General features: G+C 41.6%; 1 protein-coding gene across 16 annotated transcripts in view; it reads right to left on the bottom strand.

Moving 5' to 3' along the window:
- The window catches only part of NCOR2 (nuclear receptor corepressor 2), a 475,703-nt gene that overhangs the window by 159,593 nt on the left and 299,601 nt on the right, over nucleotides 1–16,509 (bottom strand). For 12 of the 16 annotated variants that reach the window (XM_073676156.1, XM_073676163.1, XM_073676164.1 and 9 more), the window contains exons 15-16: nucleotides 10,134–10,240; nucleotides 7,832–8,001 (exon numbers count right to left, since the gene is read on the bottom strand). In XM_073676156.1, the coding sequence (XP_073532257.1) occupies nucleotides 7,832–8,001; nucleotides 10,134–10,240 (277 nt within the window). Of the gene's footprint in view, nucleotides 1–7,831; nucleotides 8,002–10,133; nucleotides 10,241–15,592; nucleotides 15,770–16,509 lie in introns of those variants that run through there. The other 4 variants (XM_073676157.1, XM_073676155.1, XM_073676165.1 and 1 more) reach the window with 3 other exon arrangements.

Genomic DNA, 16,509 nt, shown 5'->3' with positions numbered 1-16,509 from the left:
TCTCCCCAGACCAGGTCTTCCTAGCACCACAGGTAGTTAGTACTTAGTTGAGTGGTTCTTAACATATTTTAGCTTAGAATAGTTGTGCAATAGTGGTCGGCACTATATGGAACTGTGCACCAACACCATTTGGCAAAATACACTTGATGATCACAAACACTTTCTGAAGGCCATTGATTCCACAAATGTACTCTCGATGAGGCCTAACAGTTCATTAGAAGCCATAGATGACTACCTGATGAAGCTACAGTGAAGAAAATAAGTATTTGATACACTGCCGATTTTGCAAGTTTTCCCACCTACAAAGAATGGAGAGGTCTGTAATTTTTAACATAGGTACACTTCACCTGTGAGAGACAGAATCTAAAAATAAAGATTAGAAAATCACATTGTATGATTATTAAATAACTAAACTGCATTTCATTGAATGAAATAAGTATTTGATCATCTACCAAACAGCAAGAATTCTGGCTCTCACAGACTTGTTACTTTTTCTTTAAGAAGCCCTCCTACTCTGCACTCAATACATGTATTAATTGCACTTGGTTGAACTTGTTACCTGTATAAGACACCTGTCAACACACTCAATCACACTCCAACCTCTCCACCAAGACCAAGACCAAAGAGCTGTCTAAAGACACCAGGGACAAAATTGTAGACCTGCACAAGGCTGGGATGGGCTACAGGACAATAGGCAAGCAGCTTGGCGAGAAGGCAACAACTGTTGGCACAATTATTAGAAAATGGAAGAAACACAAGATGACTGTCAATCTTCTTTGGTCTGGGGCTCCATGCAAGATCTCACCTCGTGGGGCAAGGATGATTCTGAGAAAGGTCAGCAATCAGCCTAGAATTACATGGGAGTACCTAGTCAATGACCTAAAAATAGAGCTGGGGACCACAGTCTCAAACATTACCATTAGTAACACTACACAGTCATGGATAAAAATCCTGCAGGGGAGGAAAGGTCCCCCTGCTCACACAAGCACATGTCCAGGCCCATTTGAAGTTCACACATGACCATCTGGATGATCCAAAGGAGGCATGGGAGAAGGTCATGTGGTCAGATAAGATCAAAATAGAACTTTTTGGTATAAACTCCACTCGCCGTTTTTGCGGGAAGTCGAAGGATGAATACAACCCCAAGAACACCATCCTAACCGTGAAGCATCATGGGGGAAACATCATACTTTGGGGACAGGAGAACTGCAGCGTATTGAAGGGAGGATGTATGGGGTCATGTTTTGCAAGATTTTGGCCAACAACCTTCTTCCCTCAGTAATAGCATGGGTCGTGGTCGGGTCTTCCAGCATGACAATGACCCGAAACACACAGCCAGGAGTGGCTCCGTAAGAAGCATTTCAAGGTCCTGGAGTGGCCTAGCCAGTCTCCAGACCTGCACCCAATAGAAAACCTTTGGAGGGAGCTGAAACTCAATGTTGCCCAGTGACGGCCCCGAAACCTGAAAGATCTGGAGAAGATCTGTATGGAGCAGTGGGCCAAAATCCCTGCTGCAGTGTGTGCAAACTTGGTCAAGAACTACAGGAAACGTCTGACCTCTAATTGCAAACAAAGGTTTCTGTACCAAATAAATTCTGCTTTTCTATTGTATCAAATACTTATTTCATGCAATAAAAGGCAAATTAATTATGTCAAAATCATACAATGTGATTTTCTGTTTTTTTTCTTAAAATTCTGTCTCTCACAGTTGAATTTTACCTTCAATAAAAAGTACAGACTTTAAACAAAAACAACAAAATAAAATCCCTATGAAGATAGGGAAGAAAGAAAACAAGTGTACATTATATTATCCTAACATGAAAAATACAGAAATAATAGTAGTAATATAATATAATATAATATGGCAGGTAGTCTTTGTAATTAAAGCGTTTTGCACCTAAAAGGAAATAAACAGGTTAGCAATAAAAAAGAAAATACAATTAGAGTCTTATTAGTTGCTTAAAATGTATCCTTGTATTGTTTGATTTTGTTCTTTCAGTTTTCTTTTTTCTCTTTCCCACTCAATTTTTAAATCTGTATGTACCTCTCTTTTTTATTTTCATTCCATTCCCTTAATTATTGCTTTTCCCAATTTCCCTATTAAAGTATACCTTCCTTAACCCCTTTTTAACCTTAACCCTTTCCCACCCATTTTTTGTCTCTAATTTTTATTCCTTTAAATGTTATTTGTTATATTATAAAAAATTCTATAAAAACCATTGCAAAACAAAAAGTACAGACTTCTCCATTCTTTGTAGATGGAAAAACTTGCAAAATCGGCAGTGTATAAAATACTTATTTTCCTCACTCACTGTATATGAGAGAATGCCGAGGGTGTGTTAAGCGGTAATCAGAATAAAATGGGCATACTTTGAGGAATCTAAGGTTTAACACATCCTGGTTTGTTTCACTTTTTTCTTTATACATCTCATTTCCATGTGTGTTACCTCATGGTTTTGCTGCCTTCAGTTTAAATCTACAATGTGCAAATTCCAAAAAGAACAATAAAAACCGTTGTATGAAAAGGTGTGTTCAAATATCTGACTGGCACTGCAATAAGCATGGTCCCTTGTGTGGTTGCTGGTGGGGATACACACAAGAATAACAAAAAGGTTACTTCTAAAAGAAAAATCAGTAAGACAATTACTGCCATCCCTAGATCGCAATACACAATATACACTGCTCAAAAAAATAAAGGGAACACTCAAATAACACATCCTAGATCTGAATGAATGAAATACAGTACAGACCAAAAGTTTGGACACACCTTCTCATTTAAAGATTTTTCTGTATTTTCATGACTATGAAAATTGTACATTCACACTGAAGGCATCAAAACTATGAATTAACACATGTGGAATTATATACTTAACAAAAAAGTGTGAAACAACTGAAAATATGTCTTATATTCTAGGTTCTTCAAAGTAGCCACCTTTTGCTTTGATGACTGCTTTGCACACTCTTGGCATTCTCTTGATGAGCTTCAAGAGGTATTCACTGGAAATGGTCTTCCAACAATCTTGAAGGAGTTCCCAGAGATGCTTAGCACTTGTTGGCCCTTTTGCCTTCACTCTGCGGTCCAGCTCACCCCAAACCATCTCGATTGGGTTCAGGTCTGGAGACTGTGGAGGCCAGGTCATCTGGTGTAGCACCCCATCGCTCTCCTTCTTGATCAAATAGCCCTTACACAGCCTGGAGGTGTGTTTGGGGTCATTGTCCTGATGAAAAATAAATGATGGTCCAACTAAACGCAAACCGGATGGAATAGCATGCCGCTGCAAGATGCTGTGGTAGCCATGCTGGTTCAGTATGCCTTCAATTTTGAATAAATCCCCAACAGTGTCACTAGCAAAGCACCCCCACACCATCACACCTCCTCCTCCATGCTTCACGGTGGGAACCAGGCATGTAGAGTCCATCCGTTCACCTTTTCTGCGTAGCACAAAGACACGGTGGTTGGAACCAAAGATCTCAAATTTGGACTCATCAGACCAAAGCACAGATTTCCATTGGTCTAATGTCCATTCCTTGTGTTCTTTAGCATAAACAAGTCTATTCTGCTTGTTGCCTGTCCTTAGCAGTGGTTTCCTAGCAGCTATTTTACCATGAAGGTCTGCTGCACAAAGTCTCCTCTTAACAGTTGTTGAAGAGATGTGTCTGATACTAGAACTCTGTGTGGCATTGACCTGGTCTCTAATCTGAGCTGCAGTTAACCTGCGATTTCTGAGGCTGGTGACTCGGATAAACTTATCCTTAGAAGCAGAGGTGACTCTTGATCTTCCTTTTCTGGGGCGGTCAACATGTGAGCCAATTTCTTTGTAGCGCTTGATGGTTTTTGCAAATGCACTTGGGGACACTTTCAAATTTTTCCCAATTTTTCAGACTGACTGCCCTTCATTTCTTAAAGTAATGATGGCCACTCGTTTTTCTTTACTTAGCTGCTTTTTTCTTGACATAATACAAATTCTAACTGTCTATTCAGTAGGACTATCAGCTGTGTATCCACCAGACTTCTGCACAACACAACTGATAGTCCCAACCCCATTTATAAGGCAAGAAATCCCACTTATTAAACCTGACAGGGCACACCTGTGAAGTGAAAACCATTTCCGGTGACTACCTCTTGAAGCTCATCAAGAGAATGCCTAGAGTGTGCAAAGCAGTCATCAAAGCAAAAGGTGGCTACTTTGAAGAACCTAGAATATAAGACATATTTTCAGTTGTTTCAGACTTTTTTGTTAAGTATATAATTCCACATGTGTTATTTCATAGTTTTGATGCCTTCAGTGTGAATGTACAATTTTCATAGTCATGAAAATACAGAAAAATCTTTAAATGAGAAGGTGTGTCCAAACTTTTGGTCTGTACTGTATTCTCATTGAATACTTTGTTCTGTACAAAGTTGAATGTGCTGACAACAAAGTCACACAAAAATCATCAATGGAAATCAAATTTATTAACCAATGGAGGCCTGGATTTGGAGTCACCCCCAAAATTAAAGTGGAAAAACACACTACAGGCTGATCCAACTTTGATGTAACGTCCTTAAAACAAGTCAAAATGAGGCTCAGTATTGTGTGTGGCCTCCACGTGCCTGTATGACCTCCCTACAACGCCTGGGCATGCTCCTGATGAGGTTGCGGATGGTCTCCTGTGGGATCTCCTCCCAGACCTGGACTAAAGCATCCGCTAACTCCTGGACAGTCTGTGGTGCAACGTGACGTTGGCGGATGGAACGAGACATGATGTCCCAGATGTGCTCAATCGGATTCAGGTCTGGGGAATGGGCGGGCCAGTCCATAGCCTCAATGCCTTCATCTTGCAGGAGCTGCTGACACACTCCAGCCACATGAGGTCTGGCATTGTCCTGCATTAGGAGGAACCCAGGGCCAACCGCACCAGCATATGGTCTCACAAGGGGTCTGAGGATCTCATCTCGGTACCTAATGGCACCCTGGCTACCTCTGGCGAGCACATGGAGGGCTGTGTGGCCCTCCAAAAAAATGACACCCCACACCATTACTGACCCACTGCCAAACCGGTCATGCTGAAGGATGTTGCAGGCAGCAGATCACTCTCCACGGCATCTCCAGACTCGGTCACGTCTGTCACATGTGCTCAGTGAGAACCTGTTTTCATCTGTGAAGAGCACAGGGCGCCAGTGGTGACTTTGCCAATCCTGGTGTTCTGTGGCAAATGGAAAGCATCCTGCACGGTGTTGGGCTGTGAGCACAACCCCCATCTGTGGAAATCGGGCCCTCATACCACCCTCATGGAGTCGGTTTCTAACCGTTTGTGCAGACACATGCACATTTGTGGCCTGCTGGAGGTCATTTTGCAGAGCTCTGGCAGTGCTCCTCCTGTTCCTCCTTGCACAAAGGCGGAGGTAGCGGTCCTGCTGCCGCGTTGTTGCCCTCCTACGGCCCCCTCCACATCTCCTGGTGTACTGGCCTGTCTCCTGGTAGCACCTCCAGCCACTGGACACTACGCTGACAGACACAGCAAACTTTTTTTGCCACAGCTCGCATTGATGTGCCATCCTGGATGAGCAGCACTACCTGAGCAACTTCTGTGGGTTGTAGAGTCCGTCTCATGCTACGAGTGTGAAAGCACAACCAACATTCAAAAGTGACCAAAACATCAATCAGAAAGCATTGGTACTGAGATGTGGTCTGTGGTCCCCACCTGCAGAACCACTCCTCTATTGAGGGTGTCTTCATAATTGCCAATAATTTCCATCTATTGTCTATTCCATTTGCACAACAGAATGTGAAATTGATTGTCAATCAGTGTTGCTTCCTAAGTGGACAGTTTGATTGCACAGAAGTTTGATTTACTTCGAGTTATATTCTGTTGTTTAAGTGTTCCCTTTATTTTTTTGAGCAGTGTAGTATATGATCACTTACAGAACATAGAAATAAAACATTATATAAATAGCACCATCATTCTGTGGCTATAGACAAATTTATTCATCCTATACTAATTTACTAAAGAGCAAGTTTAGTCAGATATGAAGGTTCTTCAACCCACATAGGTTCATAATCTTGAAGATCGAGCTGATACTAAAACTCTGAGTTCAGAAGTGACAGACACATCTATGAGCTAGAAATAAGCACAGTTTTCCATCTAATAGTAGGTTTAATGTATTACTAAATAGGATATGATGATTGTGAGCCATCAGAGCAATGTTGGTCATGTCAACCCATCAGCCAATACTCATACATGCACCAGGGTTTCCTGATTTTTTTTTCCCAAAATTCAAACACAGATAAGATTTTTTTAAGAAACTGGAAAACCATAGAAATGATATACATCCACATTCCAGAATGCTGATATAAAAATATATTAGACTGTTGAAGCAACACTTAATTCCAAATCTGAACCATTCAATGTTGGGATGTGTAGTGCATGAACTATGAAAGTCAATTTAAACTCATCATTGTAAATGGGGTTCAGAAGAATAATATCCTCTGTGCACTAGCTCCTCATAGGCCAAGTTTCACATTGATGATTAGCAGACACCAGGCTCACTGATGTCATACAGCAGGGTTCCCCAACTCCAGTCCTCAAGGCCCACCAACAGGCCATGTTTTCAGGATTTCCTTAGTATTGCTCAGGCAATAATTCCATCACCTGTGCAATACTAAGGAAATCCAAAAAACATGACCTGTTGGTGGGCCTTGAGGACTGGAGTTGGGGAACCCTGTCATACAGTATTAGCTGCCTGGAGTCCACATTTGCTCATGTAGAGCCATTAATTAATTAATTAATTAAAGATTTCTTTGTGCACTACACTCTAGTACAGCCGGACTTACTTCACAGTCTTTAGGTGCAAATTAACTGTACAGGGGTTGTCCAGGATAAAATTTTAGCTGCACTCTGAAATGCTATAATATGCAAACATTTAATATATGAAATTGAAACTTTATTACTGCTATAGAAGAATATGTTAAAAAATGAAGGTACTTAGCGCTCAAATTGGTCAATTAATGAGAGCTCAAGGCGTTTTTAATTAGAGCTGGATCCAGTCTACCCTTAAATTTGTAGGCTTTCAGCCCAGGAGAGGAATGGAACACGTTTAGGGTCCCAACAAAGGGGTACACATTGTCGCTGGCTATAGAGCTTTTGTGAATTGGCCAATTTGTGCGCTAAGTACCTTCATTTTTTAACATTTTCTATAGCAGTAATGCAGTTCCTATTTCATATATTCAATGTTTGCATATTATAAGATTTCAGAGTGCAGCTGTATTTTGCTGGTTATATTGAATAGTGGGGATAGCTTGCACCTGTTCACACTTGTCTAATTATGTTTGGAGGTGCTGGTCAGTTTTTTGATATTTGCAGGACAAAATTTAAGTCCCCCTAAAGCTTGTCAAAAATAATAAGCTGAGCAGTTACTCATTCTCCCAAGTCCAGGGATGTCTCTCCATCGCTGCCCCAGTCTTTGCTGGCAAGCTGTAATGGTAATGTCATGACTAGGGCACACATCACCACTACAGCCAATCACTGGGCTCAGGGGCTTGTGCCATCTACACTGCTGCAGCCAAGTCACTGGGTTCGGCGGTGATGCCAGCCACATGCACTGTAATCATGACGTCACTGCTGCAGCCTGTCATGATAGATCATGATATAAGGCCCTATACTCATTAGACTGAAGCTGTCTTAACCTCCTGATTGAAGAAGGGCTAGAAGTTAAACTACGGTACAATCCTGATTGAAGTCAAGTCTACTGATCCTGCTCTGACTTCTGACTACTGTTTCCCCGTAGTGGCAACATGGGGAAAGCAGTTGCCCGACACATATGGCATCAGATCTCTTGAATCACTCTTACCTAAATCTGAGTTCTGCTGAGGTGTGGAGGCCTCTTCATTGGCCTCATTGGCCATGGAGCGTGTAATACGTCCCTTACGGCGCCCTTGGCTGTTGAAAGTTTTTCTCCCTTTTGAGGTCACTGCTTCTTTGTCATCATTCTCTTCACCAGAAGTATCTTCATTTTTCTCCCTAAAATCAAGTTCTTATAAATAATTCTATTTATTTCACTGAATTCTTAAAATCACATTGAAACCAACAAATGTCATGAATGAGCAGCAACACAGGAGCACATAAGACACGTCACCAGGCAGCAACGGTGTGAGAAACTAAGGCTAAAATACACTCAGTCAAAAGAAAGCTTTTCAGATGACTTTAAGTACTAGAAATCTGGGGTAAACATAATATGTGAATGCATCGGTATTATCAGAAAGTGCCTTCTTCTGTATGGAAAAACAAGGGGACGCTCACTACTGAGATGAGTCAGGTTATTGGCATTACTATGACTATAAGCATACAGTATTATGCGGGCATGAGGAAACTGGGCATTTTTTTTTTCATCAGACACTGTGAAATCTAAAAATTTTACTTTAATACTAACTTCATTAACCCTTAAAGTGGAACAGACCGTTAAGCTTCTGTAAACAATTTTTCATCTGTATGTCTGTTTTTTACACTTGTATGGCATTTGTTTTATACATCAGCACTAGTGATGAGCGAGCATGCTCGTTACTTGAGATTTACGAGCATGCTCGGGTGTTTTCCGAGTATCTTCAGCGTGCTCGAATGTTATGTTTGAGTCAGTGTGTGTGCATGATTTGCAACTGTTTGACAGCTTTAATACATGTGAGGAATGCCTGTTTGCTAGGCATTTCTCTCATGTATTAAATATGTCAAACAGGCACAAATCAAGCACACACAGTGACTCAAACATAACATTCGAGCACGCCGCAAATACTCAGCGAGCACCCGAGCATGCTCGCCAAAAGGGGTTATCAGAACACGCTCGCTCATCACTAATCAGCACTAAATCAAATTTACAAGACCAAAAACAGCTTTTAATGTTAATAATGGTAATGTATCCATAAAGATCGGATGCTATGTGGATGATCCATATAGAACCCAACTTTTTTGCGCACCCATCGACTTGAACAGAAGTGTCCCATCCTATAAACGGAAGAAACTAGTGCAAAAATTGGTCAACTGAACAGCCCAATCTAATAAGTCCTGTCCTTGTGAGGTTAGATTTCTCCATGGTCAGAACATGGACTAAAACGTAGCCCAAGATTGAATTCTTGCTTGTGGGAAATGGTTACCTCCAGTTAAATGTTTGTAGCAATATAGATCTCCTGTTAACCATGCTGCACACTAAAGTTGAGAAAAGTAGCGGCGCTAAACAGAGCATGCATGTGTATTGAGTACTAGAGAGAGACAAATACCGGTGGAACACTCCGCTAGGTAATGTCTATCACTAGCCTAAGAAGCTACAAAAGTGGAGAAAGAACAGAGACTTGCACCTCCAGTATACAATATGAAAGCTTTTCTAAATTGCTTCTATTATAATGAAAGCAGGGTTGCAATACAGAAGTCGTTGCGCAGTGCTCACTCCATTTTGCTCCTAAAACTTAATTTCAAATAGGTTTAATTTAGACTCAGTCAGAGAACTGTCAAAAAAAATAACTTGTTAAATAACTTGTAAAAATCTGAGCTCCCCAAATTCTACTGCAGTTTTCCATTTTGCGATGCATCACCGCATTGCAGAGATATTCACATTTACTGCTTTTGGAGCGCAGTATGTGTAATCTCTTCTTGCAGTTCAACTGGGCATTTCTTCAGTCTTCTCTGGGGGTGTACACTTTTACTCCAGTCTATCAGATGCTGCCCATCACAGCTCGAGACTGCTAAACTGTTATATCAGCTGCCGAGCTGTGATTGGCAGAAACTGGGAGGGAGGGGTGAAAGTGCCCGACTCCAAAGAAGATACTGGAAAACACCCCATTGAGCTACAGAGATTTCACAAACTGCGCTCCAAAAGCAATAAATCTGTGAAATGAAGTGATGCAACACAAAACGGAAAAGAGCGGCAGAATCAGGGTAGCTCAGGAATTCTTAAAAGGTATTGAGCTCAGTTTTTCGAGCAAGAAAAAGGCTTTCTTCAAAGCGATCAGCCATTGATGTGTGTGGGAATTGCTAATACTTTGTGGTCTCCTGAGCTTGCCAACCACAAGGAGAATCCTCGGTAACAGAATGTGCCTCAAGGCTCAGTATAAAGAATAATATTTCCAAGGGGAGTTAAAGTAAGTTGGATGTAAAAGTAGACATACTTCCCAAGCTCCTCTTTGTCATTTTCCACATCTTGTTTAAATTCTTCTTTTTCAGGCTCTCTCTCTTTTTCATCTTTCTCTTCCTGGGTAGAACGGGGCATCGGCTGCTAAAGAAATAACAGTGAAAGTTTGATTGAATAAATACTACAAACATCAGACAGAATGAAGAGATAAGACTTGTGCACATTTCTGCAGCTCAATAGCGCTCTCTATAGCACAAATGGCAAACTGCAAGGCTTTACAATACCAACTTTTCCATCTGTTACTTATTCAAATGTGTCATGGTCTTTCTATATGTGGAAGATTCACAATTACATGAGATTTTAAAATTGGGGTAAAATTACAAAAAAAACTTCCAGTTAATGCATTTGTGTCTAATGCAGAATAATCCACAATAGAAATTTATGCAGAAGACTGTGCTGGCACAGGAAAACAGCAGTTCAAGCCATTACTAGCTACTAAAGAAGATGTGACATGCAAACAAGAACATCCAAACTGTATATGTATCAGCATTGTGTGACCCACATATATAGTGCTGGGCCCTGGGTTCAAATCCCACCAAGGACAACATCTGCAAGTAGATTATATGTTCTCACCGTGTTTGTGTGGGTTTCTCCCAGGTTTCCTCCCACAGTCCAAAGACATACTGATAGGAAATCTGTGACCGAGTCTCCCGGTACATACCTGTACGCAACCTCCGATTCTCACAAGATCTCCTTCTCTACTCCCCTCTCCTCTTCCCACAATCGCATACAAGATTTCTCCCGTGCATCCCCCCTACTCTGGAACTCTCTACCCGAACATATCAGGCTCTCGCCTACGATGGAAACCTTCAAAATAGAACCTGAAGACCTACCTCTTCCGACAAGCCTACAATCCGCAGTAACCCTCGCTCCACCATACCGCTGCATGACCAGCTCTACCCTCACCTACTGTACCCTCACCCATCCCTTGTAGACTGAGCCCTCAAGGGCAGGGTCCTCTCTTCTCCTCTGTACCAATCAGTGACTCATTTTGTTCAAGATTATTGTAATTGTTTTTGCTATGTATACCCCCTTGTTAATATGTAAAGCGCCATGGAATAAATGGCTCTATAATAAATAATAATATAGATTGTGAGCACCAATGGGGACAGTGATGACCACGTCTGTAAAGCGTTGTGTAACTTAATGGTGCTATATAAGCAAGTCAAATAAAGACTACACAGGCAAATATATAGATTACAAACTGATATACAGTAAAATCAGTCACTGCTAAGAAACAGAAACCACTTCAGCCTCAGATACATTGAGAAACAAGGCTGTTTCTTCCTATAACCATTCAGTCAGCCTTCCACTTGTATGGGCAGTTTAGAGAATGAATGCCAATCTTAATGTTACAAGGTAATAAGGCACTCTTTACTTTCCTAGAAAGTATGGGCCGAGAGTGTAATCCGCACAGTACTGTATGCTCCTGTCCATGGATTGTGAATCCTGCAAGGAGATACTCTGACCGCTGCCAAAATCTAATCTAGTCTGTTGTAACAGTCACGGACCGCATTGTACCATTGCCACCCCAGGCCATGAACCTTACTACACATGACTGTACAAGCAGAAGTAAATAGATTTTACTGGAGTGTGTACAGGAAACCTATTATACTGCTGAACCCACCTTTAAAAACTAATTATGGCTATAATCTCCAGATAACACAGTGTTCTGTGGCTGCCTAGACCCAGCTATTCTGTTTATGCGTGAAGCAGAGACCAGAACGGAAGGAGCGTTATTGGTATTACTGAGTGCCAATTTGGATGGAATAGATTGCGGACGCCACATGACATTTTAAGAACTCCAGGGGTGTCAAAATGGCAAAAAATCATGTAGTGACCCCATTTTGGAAACTACACCCCTCAAGGAATTTGTGTGTGTGGTGAGCATCTTGAAACTAGAGGTTTTTCATAGAATTTTATAACAAAACAAAAAAATTAGATTTTTTTCCATTAAAATGTTCCTTTATCCCCTAATTTTTCATTAAGAGGCGAAAATGGACTCCATAATTTGTAAAGGAATTTCTTACGAAAGTGGCAATAACCAAAACTTATTGTATGATGACCATTAGGACTTTACATGCACGATGTAGGAGGGCCGATGGGGTGAGCGAGGCCATCCCCTCCCTCTCATAACCTCTCTATGCCGTGGTTACTATTGACCACAGAATCTAGAGGGTTAAACAGCAATGGATGGTGATGGCACCGACCCTGGTTGTTGTTGCAGGAGTTTGGCTGTCCGTTAAGCCGCGTTCCGGGTGGTGATCATGATGGCACTGCTCCTAGGCCTGTATGACCACCATGATGGACCTATACGTCATATTGCAGGAACATCTTTCTTACTATGACATACATGTACGTTAAATGTCAGGAAGAGGATAAAAAAAAATTTGGTTTACAAATTTTAGTGATTTTATTTTAGGTTTTCCATATGTCTAATTTTATTAAAAGAAAAAAAAAAATCAGAAAATCTTGTAATTTTTATTGTGGTCACCAAGCTTTATATTAAGAAGACATGTCTTTTTCTGTAGAGATCGCCTTTCAGCACTAATCACAGGTAGGATTACTCTGAAAGGGAAAACCTCTATATAGATATCACAGGATTACAACATGGACAACAGGTGATGGTCACAGCTCACCTCATTCCCCTCCCTGCACAATAACCTCAGCTCACAGAGTCTAGAAAACTCTTCCATAGATGTAATTTATGTTAGAGCCTGTTTATTGCGGTCTATGGTACATGTGGCTGCTGTAAAGTATATCTCCAAATTAGGTTACCAGGACCTCATGCAAGATGGCTGCCCCCATGATCCTGTACAAAAAAAGAAGCTCCGGTACAGAGAAGAAAATATACCACTAGGAATTAATTATAATGTCAAAGCCTGGTGTATGTGCTGAATATTTACTGTATATGAAAATATTAGGATCAGCCATGCCACTCGCGAGCCACAGTGCCAGTTTGGCACAGAAACTGCATTTACAAACAAAGATTTTCTTTGACTAAATAAAATCAAAGAAGGATCCTCCAAGGCTAAAAGAGTCTACATCCATACCCAGAATATTACAGCGATGAGTGTGGGATGAGTAAATCACACATCACAGAGCAGGCTGAGCCAGTGACTGCGAGTAGGAAGGCAACGAGGCAGAAAGCCAGAAGATGTGTCACCACCAAGCTGTCCATTATACCACGTGTAATTGATTTAATTAACATACCGAAGGAAGAAAATCAGAATCCACTAGGCAAAAGTGGGAGAACTAGATTAACCAACTCTACCAGCAATACATAACCCATATACATTAAAGACGGTCACGGGACTGGAATTAATGATTGATACACAAGCCAAATAAATCCACAAACTACCGTAGACAAAACTGGCCACTAATCTGGCAGAACACCCAGTCTCAGCCTTCCAAATTTGGTAGGATTCCTTCTCTTTTCAAGTACATAGAAAAACAAAAGTATACCGATCCAGAAAAAGTCACACGTGCTAGTTGCTAAGGAAAATGAAAGATTTTGCAAAATGTATTACCATAAAGAACAACTTTTTTACTTAAACTTCGTATTAAATATACAGATATTTTTTATCAATTAGGAGGGCATGTAAATGTAATGTCTTTTAAAAAAAAATTATAAACCACCTCCCTCGCACTCTCCAGGACACCCGTGTATTGCGCAGAATTGGTTTCCCCATATCGTTGCTCTTCGGTATCAATATGTGACGCAGCAGAGAAACCTTTTCTGTACATTGCACAGACTGCGAAGGAAGGGTAGGTCATTCACAGTCTTACCACAGATACAATACTTAAATGCAGACAAAGGATTTAAAAAGAACCAAGGCAGGCTATGGTCACACAGAGATTTTGAGGAGTTTTCAAAGCAGATTCTGCAAAATCTCCCCACATGAACATTTCCTAAAGCAATTTCCAATTGAATAACTCTTCAGTTTTGAAAGCTCAATAACCTCAGTGTGAATATAGCCTAAAGGGGGGTTTACATTACCGGATTTACCAACAGCCATCGATCATTAAATAATTGTCAGCTGGCAGTCTTTTGATAGCCTGTTTAAACAGGGAGACCATGCTTAACGATGAGCACTGAACGATCTGTAATAATTAGTTCAGTGCCCATAAGTGGGCATAGTTTTCGGCAGCACAGATTCAGTTTACACAGGATGATGTGCTGCCGACAATTTTTTTTTTTTGCGCAGCAACAAAGATCAATTCATCTAATGAACAAACGTTCGTCAGGTGATCGTCAGTCTGTTTACCCGGCAAGATTATTGAGAAAAGAGAGTTCCTAGGATCATCAGTTCACAATAATCTTGTAGGGTAAACGCAGCTTATTATATTAAGACATATATATATCTGCAAATATGTGGCAATAAAGAAGTGGATAGTACAGATTTGCTACTCAGGATTCAGAAAGTTCAAAAAAAGCCACAGACCGAATGAACACAGGAAGTTTATTACCGAGTTTGAGAGAGGATTAATTCTGGAGAACCCCATATTGCATAAATTACCAGGAATCTTTGATGATAAATAGTCATTACGTAAGAGCTCAGACACAAGCATTATCATGGGGTCAAGGTGACCTTCAGCAGAGCCGTCCCGTAATGGTACGTATATAGCGACCAGTGCACAGACCCTGGAATCACAACACAAGTAGGATGCCAGTCATCACCGCGCGGAATATCTGGATCTCTCTCTTCACACTGGCACACCGCAATTAATGTCATGTTGCAGTCATGCTCATGCCAGGAAAAGACTGTGCATCTGCCCAATTTCTCCGCTCAAGTTCTGTGTTTACTACTAATTGCCACCTACTCATTTTTATGTTCCTGTCTCATAACCTTCCGCATCAGATATAGTCACGTTATACCACTGGCACCACATTATAAACTGCAGGGGGCAGCGGGGAGGCAGCAGTGAGGTGGCATCAGTCTGTACCAAGGAAACTATTGGTGTATCTCATCACGGATGCCACACTGCTGGTAGGTTTGTGAACTTGTAACATAGTAATGTAGATTGAATAAAGGCCTAGAGCCATCAAGTTCAACCTTCCACACTTGTTTAGCAGCGTCTAATCTTTTGGCTCACACCAGCCAGCCTGTCTAATCGGCAGTAGTTGTTTTTTCTAATCTATGGAAATGATTGTAGGCAGCGAAGATGGGCAGTCATCCTTACCAATTGATCATGTATCTGTATCTATACACACATTATATATGTACATATAAACACACACACAGATGAAAGCAAGTAGAGCGAGACACAAGCGCATACAGATATCCATTCCACAGAAGGGGAACACACTAAACTGAAGACAATGGAGAGAGTAAAAGTCAGCACAAGTGGGAGCAGACAGAATCAGCCCCAGTGACAGGCTCGCTCACCTACAGAACAATGACATAGCAATACCCTTCTCACCCAACCACTTACTTGCAATTAAATCCAGCTTCCTCCCCGCTCGTGTAATGTCCCGGATCCCATAGCAGCCCCCCTGCTCCGCAGCTCAACTTCACGGCCCCCCTTCACCCTGACACACAGCACTCCAGCCTGTAGTGGGACCTGCCCAGTACAGTCAGAGCCTCCACACTTCCTGGCCATTTGCATAGTTAAGCCTTCAACTAACCACAACATTCCAGCTGTGATTTTGCAATATACTGGAATAGGCCGAGCTTGCTGCATGATTCATCCTCCTAAATATATGTGTACGAATATAGGCACACATACAAGCAGGGATAGAAGACCAAAGTGGGCACTTACAGCCCAATAAGAGTTCACATCTACTGTACTAGTCAACAATGGAGCAATAATCTACAATTGTTATGGCTCACAAAGTCAAAGCCCCCACATACCAGTTACCTATCCCCCCACATACCTATCCCCCCCTACATATCACTTGCCTATCTCCATGTACCGTTTACCTATCACCCACACACTACTCCACTATCCTCATGTACCGTTTAACTATCCCCCCGTACCATTTACCTATCCCCCTATGTACCGTTTACCTATCCCCCCACACACTACTTACCTATCCCCATGTACCGCTCAACTATCCCACCACGTACCATTTACCTATCCCCCACACACTAATTATCTATCCCCATGTACTGTTTAACTATCCCCCCCTTACAGTTTACCTATCCCTCACGTACCGTTTACATATCCTCCCACGTACCGTTTACCTATCCCCATGTACCGTTTCCCTATCCCCCCTCGTACCACTTACCTATCCCTCTACATACCACTTACATATCCCCCCGTAACGTTTACCTAACCCCCCACATACCTATTACCTATCCCCATGTACCGTTTACCTATCCCCCCACATACCACTTACCTATCCCTCT

This window comes from Phyllobates terribilis, unplaced genomic scaffold (assembly GCF_046119375.1).
Source record: "Phyllobates terribilis strain yellow unplaced genomic scaffold, ASM4611937v1 Scaffold_1__5_contigs__length_1240528914, whole genome shotgun sequence".
In the NCBI taxonomy this organism is placed as follows: domain Eukaryota; kingdom Metazoa; phylum Chordata; class Amphibia; order Anura; family Dendrobatidae; genus Phyllobates; species Phyllobates terribilis.
Note: the sequence above shows the minus strand (reverse complement) of the source record. Positions and strands in the feature narration are given on the sequence as shown.